The sequence below is a fragment of the Electrophorus electricus genome, chromosome 21 (genome assembly GCF_013358815.1).
Source record: "Electrophorus electricus isolate fEleEle1 chromosome 21, fEleEle1.pri, whole genome shotgun sequence".
NCBI classification, from domain to species: domain Eukaryota; kingdom Metazoa; phylum Chordata; class Actinopteri; order Gymnotiformes; family Gymnotidae; genus Electrophorus; species Electrophorus electricus.
The window spans coordinates 12,443,836-12,457,260 of record NC_049555.1 but is presented as its reverse complement, the minus strand read 5'-3'; the positions used below and the strand labels follow the sequence as shown (position 1 = coordinate 12,457,260).

At 45.2% G+C, this 13,425-nt stretch overlaps 1 protein-coding gene across 4 annotated transcripts in view; it reads right to left on the bottom strand.

The window, feature by feature from the left end:
• Window positions 1-895: 895 nt before the first annotated feature.
• The window catches only part of cylda (cylindromatosis (turban tumor syndrome), a), a 19,925-nt gene continuing 7,395 nt past the window's right edge, over window positions 896-13,425 (bottom strand). For 3 of the 4 annotated variants that reach the window (XM_035520776.1, XM_035520777.1, XM_027022812.2), the window contains 14 exons: window positions 12,474-12,579; window positions 11,179-11,244; window positions 9,730-9,846; window positions 7,999-8,390; window positions 7,613-7,778; window positions 7,188-7,329; window positions 6,770-6,892; window positions 6,449-6,540; window positions 5,915-5,981; window positions 5,508-5,640; window positions 5,246-5,354; window positions 4,673-4,791; window positions 3,786-4,002; window positions 896-3,285 (listed from right to left, as the gene is read on the bottom strand). In XM_035520776.1, the coding sequence (XP_035376669.1) occupies window positions 3,101-3,285; window positions 3,786-4,002; window positions 4,673-4,791; window positions 5,246-5,354; window positions 5,508-5,640; window positions 5,915-5,981; window positions 6,449-6,540; window positions 6,770-6,892; window positions 7,188-7,329; window positions 7,613-7,778; window positions 7,999-8,390; window positions 9,730-9,846; window positions 11,179-11,244; window positions 12,474-12,579 (2,034 nt within the window). In that variant the 3' untranslated portion in view covers window positions 896-3,100. The remainder of the gene's footprint in view (window positions 3,286-3,785; window positions 4,003-4,672; window positions 4,792-5,245; window positions 5,355-5,507; window positions 5,641-5,914; window positions 5,982-6,448; window positions 6,541-6,769; window positions 6,893-7,187; window positions 7,330-7,612; window positions 7,779-7,998; window positions 8,391-9,729; window positions 9,847-11,178; window positions 11,245-12,473; window positions 12,580-13,425) is intronic. The other variant, XM_027022815.2, reaches the window with a different exon arrangement.

Below are 13,425 nucleotides of genomic sequence, written 5' to 3'. Positions count from 1 at the left end.
GTAAGAGTAAAAAGTTCAGTATCTACATGTATCTCTGCAGTTTGGGGGACGGGGTCGTGTGCTGAGACATATTGTGCAGCAAAAACATCCTGAGCATATGTAATGTAAAAACATGTAGTTACTGCAAGCTCCTGGAGACTTCTAAACACTACTACCTTCATGAACCCTCTGGACTAAAGGACACGTTCTGTTTATCATAAACATGACCAGAAGAGGGAGGGAAGGGGAGAGAGAGAGAGAGAGAGAGAGAGCGCTCCATATGCCTTGTTTTTATGTCATGTCCCCGCTGCACTCCCGCCCCGTGGCCCGAGATTGGGGGTGAGAATGACAATGCAGAGCTCCATCTGTTGGCATAGGTACCAATGTGGGGCTAAATTAGCACATCGCACGACGGGCATATGCTGTGGCATAAAGCTACAAGAGGGCATTGTGTGCCAGCTGCTCTTCTCACACACTCTCATGACACTCGTACAGTCAGCAACGAAGGATGAGCATGAGTACCAGCGACATTTAATAGGGGAAGCGTGTTTGTGTTTACGCGTGTGTCTACACACATGCACACTGCGGGGGGGGGGGGGGGGGGGGGGGGGGGGGGGGGGGTGGTGCTAAGAACTAGATGTATGGAACATACACTGGAGTACCTACACACAAAAAACCAGGTGTCTAGCGACTGTGATGAAACCATCATCCAGCCATGACTGGCATGCCATTTTAATGTGAGAGAACCTGAGAAAGACCTGAACTGAAACAAACACACAAACACACACAGGCAGCAGTGGACACAGGAGAAAAAAAGAAAAAGGACAGCTTCATAAAGTGACACACGTGTCAACAGAACACACACATGCACACATATTTATCCAGAACACAGCCAAAATAATTCACAGAAACATTCTTTTCAAAATGAGGTTTTAATTTAGTTAACATTTACGAGAACAGCACATACAAGAAAATGGCCCAGGGTTCAGTTCAAACAGTGACACCAGTCCTGGCCCATTCTCGCTGTACAACACAAAGGCTCCTTAACCAGGCCGTGCAGTGCATTATCTTCACCTGGACCCAGACGAGCAAAGCCATTACAGAAGCACGCGTCAACAGTGTCAACGAGGTGCTACATGATCACAACCACCTGAACTGTTTCGCTGACACTCATGTAACATTCAACCCTGGAAATGAGATAAAACCAATTTAAACAAACATCTGTTTTGAAGCACTAAACCAGGAGGGTTGGCCGAAGATGAGGTTTTTATTTGGTATGACATTGTATTTATTATGAGTGAGCCAGGGCGAGACAAGCAGCCATGAAAGTTCAACGTTGAGCCCAGATCAAAGCTCGAACAAACACACAAAACATGTGACCTCTCACCTGACACATGACGTTCAACACAGGACAGTCATTGTTAAGATACCAGTGACTCATAGCAGGATACAAACAGACCAACCCCACAGTGAATCCGCAATGGCCAGGTTTACGCAACACATTAAAAAGTAGCTAAAATTGATATGACTCAGAAATGACACTCATTAATGACCTGAGCACTGTGCAGCCTTTGTGTCACAGTGGATATGACGCCGAGTCCCCTAACATTTGCTCGGTACGACCCGTCCTTCAAGGGTCCTACACCAGCAGTCCTCTGGTGCTGCAGTTCACGCCCAATAGCTCTGTGGTTAATGCACAAGGTTCTTGTTGATCTCCGAACAACTGCTTCCAGGAAATCATGCAAGTGTGGGATGTTATGCGCTGAGGGATTTACACAAACGTTTGCATTAAGAACCCTGTCTCTTCCAGAGCACAAGCACGAGAGGGAAGGTTTTCGTGTGAGCCAGTTCTCGACAAACAAAATAAAAATAATTCTGCCATACTGCAAGACATGGATGTCCTGAACCATAGTACTGTGCATTTATGATGCAGGTTGTTTGTGATTTTGGTAGGCTCTTCACAACTTGTCAATTTGGTCAAATAAACACCACACTATGATGGAAATGGGAACCCAAGTACCAGGTTTGGTTCTGCTTCAAACATACTCTGGCATACACCACCACTCTCTCATATGCAGACATACTTATGGAGCAATAATTTAGCTGGTATTATAGTAAGTATGGATTTAGAGCACATTATATGCATACATATCAATACCAGAAGCAGGTAAAGCAAATATGTGTTGGCAGGGGGGGAAAATAATCACAAACTGTTACCAAACTGTTGAAAAATACTTGTGCTTTATGACAGCGTAACAGTTCCACTTCTCAGCGCTGACATTGAAGTCAAGAGAAATGTTTTCTTTTTATTCTTTAGCTTTCAAGCTACTGTGCTGCAGGTTGACATGCAGGACAAGGACACCACAGCAAAAATACCAAGAGCAGGAGACACGATGTATTTGAACTGCACTCGGCAAATGAGCGGTGGACATGACGAATCATGGAAGGGGTCGCCAAGGATGCAATGAGAGGGACATTTACTCCTACTCTGGCCTCAGCACAGGTCCTTGGAACGGTGTTTCGGAGGGAGGGAGACACATGCCCCGGGGTGCTGAGGTCCTGGCTCCTGTCCTGCACAGCAAGAAGAATGCGCATTGGACTGCACAGGACCACAGACCACCTGTTTCAGTTCTGTAACAGATGAGGTTTTAAGCAGGTCTTCCCCGCTGTACTGTAGTGGGGAAAAATAGTCAACTCAGTTCTGGGTTGGTGTCAGTTCAGAGACTGGAAACAAGGAAAAGAAAGGACAGTTCTCTCACTTTACATGAACATGAAAACACACACACACACACACACACACACACAGTGCAAATCAGCTTGCTTCCTCCCTATGCCTCACTTGCAGTCTTTGACTATACACAGGGTGAATCAGGCATAACGACATGACATGACAAGTTAGGGAATGTTGGTTCGGCACATCTCGAGAGAGCGGGTCTTTCTGCAGTGGCCTTCTCCCTTCCCATGCTCTCTAGTTTTCAGATGCTCCTTGTCCGTTTAGACCCCAAACTTGTCTACTTTCATCCCTCCATCACCCCCTCTCCTTTAATATTCACATCTTCTCATCTCATCTATTCATCTCCCCTTCCCAACTTCCTTTTTCTCCTCCCTCCCTCTCTCTCTCTCATTTGTAGAGGCTCATGGTGGGGCTCTGGTACATGCACATATAAGCATCACAGAGCAGTCGTCGGGCGTAGCCCTGGATGTTTTTGGGGTCCAGGGCATGCAGTTCTTCTGGGCTCATTTTCAAGTATGCCCCCACCTCAGGGCACGGAGACACCTGGGGGATGTTAAAACCATTCTGCCCACCTGCTCTCTCACACACACACACACAGAGAGAGAGAGAAAGAAAATTCAGTTTCAGCCTCAGTCACAACTGCCAGTGTATATATAAAGTGTATTTTTAAAGGAATATGCTTAGAATGTTTGTAATTGTATAAAATTAGAATATTAATCTAATTCTTTAATATTATCTCTCATATATATATATATATATATATATATATATATAGATAGATAGATAGATAGATAGATAGATAGATAGATAGATAGATAGATAGATAGATAGATAGATAGATAGATAGATAGATAGATAGATAGATAGATAGATAGATAGATAGATAGAGAGAGAGCAAGAGAGAGAGATTATAACAAATGATCAGGTTTCCACAATCCTAGTCACACTTTTAAAAGCACACGAACGCTGCACTTGAAAGCCCGAGCAGCTGGGGTTCATCAGGCCTGCTCCAGTTTACATGTCCACTGGAGTCCAGAACATTCCAGGCCTGCGGCCACAGAAATGTGCGTACCGTCTCGGTCGGCCATGCTGTCGAAGAAGAGCCAGGCAGAGTCCGCAGCTCCGTATTTGACGAAGGCGACGTAGTGGCTGGTCTCGATGCACAGCACAGCGAACAGCTCCATCTGCTGGTGGGGGAAGGAACCCTGCCGCCAAACGCCCTCCTGGAGCTCCTTAGGCACTGATAGCTTACCGTACCGATGGGTCTTACGCCGTGGGTGCAGGTGCACCTGGACATGCAGACACACACACACACACACACACACACACACACACACGTAGGTTCATAAATTAAATATACAAGAGCCACTCACAGGAGACATAATGAACAAGGAACAGTCATACTGCCATTCAGACTCGTATGTTCGCTGCAACAATGAAAATAAGAAACAGCAGAACATTTTCTGATTTAGTGCTGCTGCAGATCCTATGGCTGTTCTTTTCATCTTTTTTTTTTTTTTTTTTTTTTTTTTTTTACAGTTCTCTGTTCTGTAACATTCAGAGAAAAACACAGTAAATTCAATGCTTTATTCTCTTAAAAGCTATCTAAATATAGAGAACAGACATGCAGAGAAGAGCAGAAGTGTTCAAACAGAACTATTGTAGTCATTACTGGCAAAGGCTATAGAGAAGTCTCCACCTAGTGGTTATTAGAGGTATTAAAGACCGTATAAAATGGTTTGTTAACATTTGCTATAGTAGTATGACTAGTAGTATGGGTGGGTGGGTGTTGAGAGATTTTGGCTATAGGGGAGTGTGTGTGTGGGTGTATGCGTGTTTTACCTGTGTGTGTGTGTGTGTGTGTGTGTGTGTATATGTGTGTGTGCACGTGAACGTGTGTACGTGCGCGCGTGTACGTGTGTGTGTGCGCGCGCGCGCGCAGGGAAGCGTGTGTTTTACCTGTGTATTGCACTTTTCACAGAACTGCTTAATCTTCCCAGCTGTGATGTCAGCATCCTCATAGCACTCTTTACACTCATAAAGTGCTAAACCCCCACAGATACGACACTCTCTGGGTGCTGAAAGTGCACACGCACACGCACACACACACACACACACACACACATACACGCGCACAGGTGCACGCGCGCACACACACGCACCCTCTTCAGAAGACTTAGTTGTGCATTACCTCTTCTATATTCAATCGATGCACACAAAAATAAACCTTTTCGTTTTTAAAAATCAACTAAACTCCTATAGAATAGGCTTTTATGTTATTAAAGTGACACAATGGGGGTTTTTGCTGCAAGAAAATTAAATTAGTCATCATGGTTTATATAATGCTATAAAGCTAAACTATGAACAAATAAATAAACACCAGCAAGGACAAATATTTACAGAACAGTAACTGTATATGGTACACCAATAACACCCCAAGCCATAATCAATTTTATCACCCATTTATGGTCTTTTAATAAGTGTGCGGCGAGAGGACCAGCAAAGCAGCAGTGCAACGCGTGAAAGACTCACTGTCATCCAACACATCCGTGATGTCCAGCTCCAGAGAGGGGAAAATCTTATTGAACATCTTAAAGTCTTTCCCAAAGCGAGGCATCTGGATGATGAGACAGGAGGGAGCCTGCACCATATCACACACACACACACACACACACACACACACACACACACAAACACACTCACAGAGCGTGACCTTCTGGCACTCATACATTCATGGTGATTCTCTAAACAGTGCTGTGTGTACATGTGTGTGTTTGTTTGTTTTTGTTTTCACCTCAGCGAATTTAAGGTCACTGTTGATGAAGGACCATTCCAGTAGTTGTTGGCTGGTAGGCACCAACACTTTGTCTTTTTTATCCATAAAGATCTGATAGAAGTAACAGTCTTGGACCTTCTGGCCAGCCGAGCTGTCAAAACAGACATCAAATACACAGAAACAGATGTCAGACACACACACGGACACGTGTCCACTATGTCAATCAGCTTCCTGAAGGAATCAAAGCAATAATACACAATCCACCATATAAAATATATGTAATACACACATGAAGAAAAGGTGCCTTTGCAGACTATATCGTGGAGTTCTTTTGTTTTAGGATTTAGTTCTTTTGAAATGAATCACTACCTCCATGTAGTTCTACATTATGAGGTTCTACATGACTGGATCATCCCGTTACCCACCGTAGTTTGAGCAGGGGGTCCACCCTCAGAATGTGGTGAAACAGAATGTTGAGGAATTCTTCAGGATCTGCACAGAGAGGAAATCAAAAGACTCTTTCAAACATATGGCTACAAATAACCAACGCCTGTCTGCGGTGTGCGACCCAGCTGTCCTGTATCCCTATGGAACTGTGCCTGTTCTCTGGATCACTGGTAAGAGGCAGACTATAGATTTTAACCCATCAGAGGAAAGTTCTACCACCAACATAGAAGACTGGCCAGATTCCTAAAGACTTTGTTACATCTTTGTTACAGGTGGTAACACACAATGCTCAGGCTCCAGAAACTGTTACACTTGAAGAGCTCTGGTGATTAGATAGGGATAGCAGTGATCTTTAGATGGTGACGGGTGTATGGTGGGTTTAAATGACACTAATAAGGGGGGGGTGATCTGACTTTTACATTTTATGTTCCAGTAATATAGCAGTAATATATGCTCCCAACCCCAGCTGACAGGTGAAGAGGTCAAAAGGTCAGGTGACCAGCGCTCCTCACCTTTCTCTTCAGACGTGAAGCCTGAAGCTGCTTCCACCTTTTCTAGAATTCTCCGCAGCTTCATGATCTTAGTGGCACACACGTAACCATGGCTGGCACACATGTGCACACACACACACACACACACACACACACACACACACACACACACACACACACACAGTCAAACCAACAACCAATGAGAATCTGAATCAAGTCTGCTGACTGTGAACTAATGCAGAAGCAATAGGAATGTTGAAATGTATATTCAGGCATGCATGCATATGTGTGTGTGTGTGTGTGTGTGTGTGTGTGTGTGTGTGTGTGTTGTGTAAGTCTCACATGCGCAGTGGGTTGACTATCTCTGTTCGCAGCAGCTCCTGGGTCTCTAAGTAGTATTCTACATCAGTCTTAGACTTCGGTCTCAGTAACACTGTGTCCAACACAGAGCTGAAAGAGAAAAGACTGAAAAGACAAGACAAACAACAGAGAGGAGAGACTGATTAGGCCTCAGGTGCTACAAGGAGAGGTCACGGCCGTCACGCAGCCAGGCACGGGAAAGCTCGCCGGACTCTTCCTGTAAAGACTAGGAGACTTCAAAAGGGGAACCGGCAACAGACACTCATACCACTGAGATCAAGTACAGTGTTAGCACAGCTAGGGAGCCTACTGCTTTCAGAGTGCTACAATGCAGAGAGAGAGAGAGAGAGAGAGAGAGAGAGAGAGAGAGAGAGACGGGGAGGGGGTAACAGGTACATACCAGAAGAGTGTGGAGTCCAGGTAGCAGGAGTTGTAGTGGCCCTGAATGCCTTTCTTCTTCCCCACCATGACCTCCAGCCCATCGCTCTCCGTACGAGGGGGCGTGTTCTCATTAACCACCTCGCTCAGGTAACCTCCAAACGCTACAATGCACACAGACATGTGCACGAAAAAACACACACGTGCACAGAAACGTGCACCCACAGACACACACAGATGAACAGACACTCATCACATACCAAAATTAAACAGCAGAAAAGTTAGGATTCTACAAGTGACTAGTGCTATTTGTCATATCTAAACATTAAATATATATACACACACACACATAGCGGTGTGCATAAAGCCGTGGTGCTATGTTTTCTTGAAGCGATGGAAGGTGTGTGTGCCCAGGTGCATTTGTGTGTGTGTGCGCGTGTATGTTACCTATAGAATTGCAGCGTTCGATGGGGTTGGGTGAGTGGTGTAGGGACGGGAAGCGTGAATCAGGACGACAGCACTTCAGTTTGACAAACAGAGCTTTTTTTGGAGGACACGTAAAGTAGCGCATGCCTTTAAATGTTCCATCAGTGCATCCAACACACTCCTCTTCCTGTACAAGGGACATACAGACAGAGGACAGGATACTAAACACAACTTCATAATCTGACCTTGAACAGAAGGTATAAGCACTGTTATGTGTTACCGCGATCGCTGGATGTGCTGTAACTGTAATTTTCTGTTTGAGAAATAAAAAACAAGACAGCACACACACACACACACACACACACACACACACGTCCGCCCCCACACACATGCACACACACACTCACCAGCTCCAGCCCTGCAAGAGGCTCCAGTAAACCAGGCGGCAGCCCCACCCAGCGTATCACCCCGCAGAGAGGTGGATTCTCCTTGACCTCCACCAGTGAGCCAACCTCTAAGCCTGGCTGACCCTTGGGGGGTGACGCTGGCCTTGGGGAGGGAGCGGTCACAGGGGGCGGGACCTCCTGCTGCTCTCCCATCACCGATTGGACGGAGAGGGAGAGGGGTCCATGATTCATGCTCCCATTGGGCCCACTCTTGCGAGTGAGACTGAAGGGCAGCGAGTGGAACTTGTTGTCGCTGGACAGCGAAGTGGAGGTGGGAGGGGCTCGAGGAGGAGGCGAGGCCTGTTTGAAGTCAGGAGGCATGTCCGTCAGGGACTTGGCCGGGTCTTCGCCAACTGGCAGGAGAGAGAGAGCAAATAGGATCAGCAATTGCACTATAATCTGCAAAAGGTGAGTGATGCATCAATGTGGAACAGCAGTCAGAAAGTACAGGGGTCTGATTATTTATTTATTTTTAAATATTCAATGCTATTTTAGCTTCGGCACTGAATAAACTTCTTGAAACAAATCACCCAAAATCAGATTTGAGGAATCTCAGAAACAACAGCAAAATGACTTTTGATAAACTCGCCCATGTCATGAGACTAAAAGGTGCAAGCAAAGCCACTGTACTGAAAGCGCTTTTCCACATCGGAAAGTTGCTCAGCCGTCTTCACCAAGGCTGGTACAGCTGCAGTATGACAGACAGTGCAGAAAGCACACCAGCACAGCACAGATGAGGAAGGAAGGTGGGAATCCACAGACACCAGCGTACCACCACAACAGCACCCACACCATTCTGGACCAACGATAACTCTTCACCACAGTGGCCCTGTAGGTTTTTAAATACATGCAGATGATTGGTACAGTGGGGAAAGAGAATGATGACAAGTATACCTGCTCACTCACTCTCAGACACAAACAGAGACACCCAGACACAGAGACAGAGACAAACAGACAGAAACACACAGACACACAGAAACAGAGGCAGAGGCAGACAGACACACAAACAGAGACACACAAATAGAAACACACACAGACACACAGAGACAGACAAATACAGACACAGGGACACAGACAGAGACAGACAGAAATACAGACACAGACACCCAGACATACAAATGGTGGAAACAACCATTACTTGCAAAAGGCTTTTCTGAGCACAGGATTCAGTCCCTGTGTTGCTCATGAAATGCAGGAACTGAATTATAGAAGTTCAGTGCTAGAAAACCTGATAGCTGATTGAAACCTGAATGCCAGTGGGTTTTTCCTGTGGTTCTGGTTTGCTTTTATCTGCAAAAATGATTTCCAATGCTCATGTTAACAGTACAGAATTCATGTACAAATAATCTACTGAATATAGCAACAAGGAGTAATTAAAAGTGATAACTCATAAAAGCCTTCTGCTTGTGAAACAACATAAACATGCACTCTGGTCCATATCAGACACGCATCAGACACATGTGGTCAGAAAATCTTAGCAGCAAGTTCCACCAGCAGATGAATTCAGAACTCTCACATGCTATGCTAAATGTTCAAGTAATAAAGTGTGTTAAATTTATATGTATTTATATCAATACATTCATTACGATTTATCTGACTTGTCTAATTAGCCTCTTGCTGATAAGATCCTGGTGAGTCGATCTTCAATGTTGGCCCAGATCAGTCATCGTGTATGTCACGCTTGTCATTTACCTTCATCTATGTACCACGTGCTTTTGGATTTGGACTGGACTGGGGGATCAACAGAGCTGCCATTTAGCGTATAATAAAACTCAGACTTGCTTCTGCTGGCAGCCTGCAGACCTAACCCTAAATAACACATTCAAAACAGACGGTAAGGGTGTGCGGATGTGCGTGTGTGCGGATGTGCGTGTGTGCGAGTGTGTGTGTCTGCGTGAGTGTGTGTGCACGCACGTGTGTGTCTAAACTAAACTGAATTGCCAACCACAACATGTCTCGATATCCTGAATGTGAAAGTGTATGTATGCCTGAATGTGTGTGTCTAGATATGAGAGAGAGAGAAAGAGAGAGAAAGAGAGAGAGAGAGGGGGGGGGGGCTCTTTAGAGACATGCTGAGCACAGGTAGCTCATCATAACATCAGCTCATGCTTGTTCAGGAGAAAAAGAAGCATCAGCAAGCCGTTAACAAAATAGTAAACATACCCCCCCTCCCAAGATCCCCTCCCCCCCGAGGGCATTTAAACTCGACATTGCCAGGAACTTTCTGTAGTCAAATCAATTTATCAGATGATCTTTAATCGAAGAGTCGTAAGAGTCAGCGTTGGTGTCACAGGCTTGCTTTGGCTACATCACTGTAGCGCAAGCTCATCAGAATTCATGTTCAAAAGAATAAGTTTCAAATATTAGTTCAACCTGGTGAAACCACTTCTTGGAAGACTGAGGTCATGCTCACTGATTTCACTATGAGGAATGATGTTATGCTAGCTCTCATTCTATTATGTCCATTAGTGTTGTTCATATGATATGTCCCTTTAATTAGCATGTATCTAACGACACTGACGGCACTGGGGAAAAACGCATAAAACTACTCACTACTATATGACAAACTACTCGCTACTATATGACAAACTACTCGCTACTATATGACAAACTAGTTACTACTATATGACAAACTAGTCACTACTATATGTATAATAAACTAGTCCCTACTATATGCAATTTTTTGTACTAACAAGCTTTGCTGTAGTTTGCTGTAGATGCACTAGTTTTGGTCTGTAATTTGCTGTAGATGCACTAGTTTTGGTCTATAATTTGCTGTAGATGCACTAGTTTTGGTCTATAATTTGCTGTAGATGCACTAGTTTTGGTCTGTAGATAACGGTAGAGTACTTGAAATAAGATATTTCCACTGTTTACAGTAAATAATAGATTTGAGTTGAAATCTAGCCTCCAGAAGTAAACTGTACTTTTTTAAAGAAGGATGTTCAGAAACACAGAAAGATGCTCCTGTAATCATCCAAACTATTTACAAATTTACTTCTATTCACTTCCAAACTCTTCAGTAAGTTAAAATTAACAAGACATCTAGGTTTAGCTAAAGTGCACAGCTGTGCAGCCTAGGCAGGGGTACTGGTGGTGGAGATGACCCCCCAGCAGGGGGGAGGGATCAGGCGACTCTACCTTTGCTCTTTGGTTTGCTCTTCTCACTGCTCCCTCGGGCTGTCCTGGGGTCCTGCATGGAGTACTCTGTAAAAGGCACACACACACGCATGCATACACGCATGCACACACGCAGAACTGAGAACCAGACGCTCACATACATTTTGTTATTATTATTATTATTATTATTATTATTAGTTGCATTTATATAGAGCCTGTCTCAAACTCAAGGTCGGTTTTACAAATATTGCTTCTTCTTTTTTTTTTTAAACGCCTAATTACAGAGTCTAAATCAGGCCAGTCTCCAGGATTGAACAGCAGTGATATTGTCATTTACATGGCAAAGACCTACAACCCTAAATAGGTGAACTGGCTTTAAATAAACAATGAAGAGGAATTATGGTGCATCTTTTATTCATTAGCAAACAAACAATCTGTCGATTCCCTGAACCAAGCAACCATGTAATTCCATACAGAGTCATGCTGTGAGCTGGGATATCACTAAACTGGCATTTCTGGAGGTTCCTGAAATCACACCTCAACTAATGATAAAAGGCCTCCGTATGCACAGTCAGAGGTTGCATTCTGCAGACCTACACATCTCAGTAGCCTGAGTACATTCACATGCAGGCCTACATATCCCAGAAGCCTCAGAACATTGACAGTGTAAAGGAGCTCTTCATTGCATTGCATTGACACTGAAATGCCTAGGAAATTTTACCTCACTTGGAAAACATGCACGCATGCAGGCATATTTACACACAGGCAAATCAATTAGCAGATCAAGGGTACAGTTGAAGCTAGAACCTCCACACACTCCTCTTTGAAAAACAAGCTTTTAAACAAAAGCACTTCTGTTGCAGCCTGTCAGCACACACACACACACACACGCCTCTTTTCAGTAAATCTCTCTCTCACACACACACACACACACACACACACACACACACACACAGTCTCACATACGCATGTATGTAACATATATCATTGCTCTGGATGATCCTAGTAGACTTTAGGTACAACTCATGTGACTTTAAAAAAATGCCAGAAAATACATGTTTGAACAGAATGAAGAGTAAACTGCTCATCCCCCCACCCCCCCACCCCCAAGCCACAATTGAACACATTCACCCACACAAACACACTACAATAAGCGTGGGCCAAAACTTACTCAAAGTAACCTGAAACCAGGAAAAGGAAACGGATGCACACCATTTAAGCTCTGAAAGACCCACTCTTATAAAAGAACGTGAGAACCTGACTTGAGCCCATACTCCTCCCAACACACACAGCCCAGCCAAATGCCAAGTTCTCACCTGGCATGACGTCGCAGATGGGGACGAGACGGGTGTACTCGAGGCTGGCGAAATTACACAGCAGCTTCCCCTCGATGATGCCGTCCCAGTCTCCGATGGGATTGTCCTGAGGACGAGACGCGTAGCACCCTATCACTGACGCTGGCCTATCTCATCTTGCACACACACGCAGTGCTTTCAGTAGTGTTACTCAGGGCCCGGGGACACACATGCCGCACGCAATCCACCCAGAGACATGCCGCTCACCCTACTCGGGTGCACCAATGGAGAAAGCAGAGAAAAACTTCTCCGCCAGCCTCATCTGTTCTGCTCCTCCCAGTACAGCACAAGCACCAGTCCCTCCAGGAGAGTTTACTCCACTGCGGTACTCTTATAAACAACCCAGTGCTGCACTACATCAAGCTATTCATATTCACTGGCTCTCATTCTCTCTACTCCCCCATTTCCACGTCATCCACTAGGCCTGGTACTCTCTGCTCAACGCTAATACCGTCCCGTTCCTGTAGTGGTGTGCCGTGACTTTACTCAGTCCTGTCAGCCTGTTGCGCGCAGGAGAAAGGGACCTTTCTCTGCGTTCCTCTCTGCTTGACTGGGACTGGGTCTGGGGGGTTACGCTCTGGTGGTGGCTGCGTGTGTCACAGCACTGTTTTCTCCCAGGGTTTGGCAGCATGCCACAGAAATAGTCATACTCTCACTCTCTGTGTCTCTCTCTCTCTCTCTCTCTGTCTCTCCACTTCTCCCTCCCAACTCATCCCTCCATCCTTTCATCCTTCCATCCGCCCTCGCCAAAGTGTGACTGCCCTTTTGTCTCAGTCCCACGGCAGGTGGGCCGCAGCCGGACCGCGCAGCCTGCCAGCTACGTGCGGACTGCACTGAAGAAAGAACATCTCACACACGCTGTCCTGCGACCTCCCAACTACACAAGTTAATCTCTATCACTACAGTGGGTAAA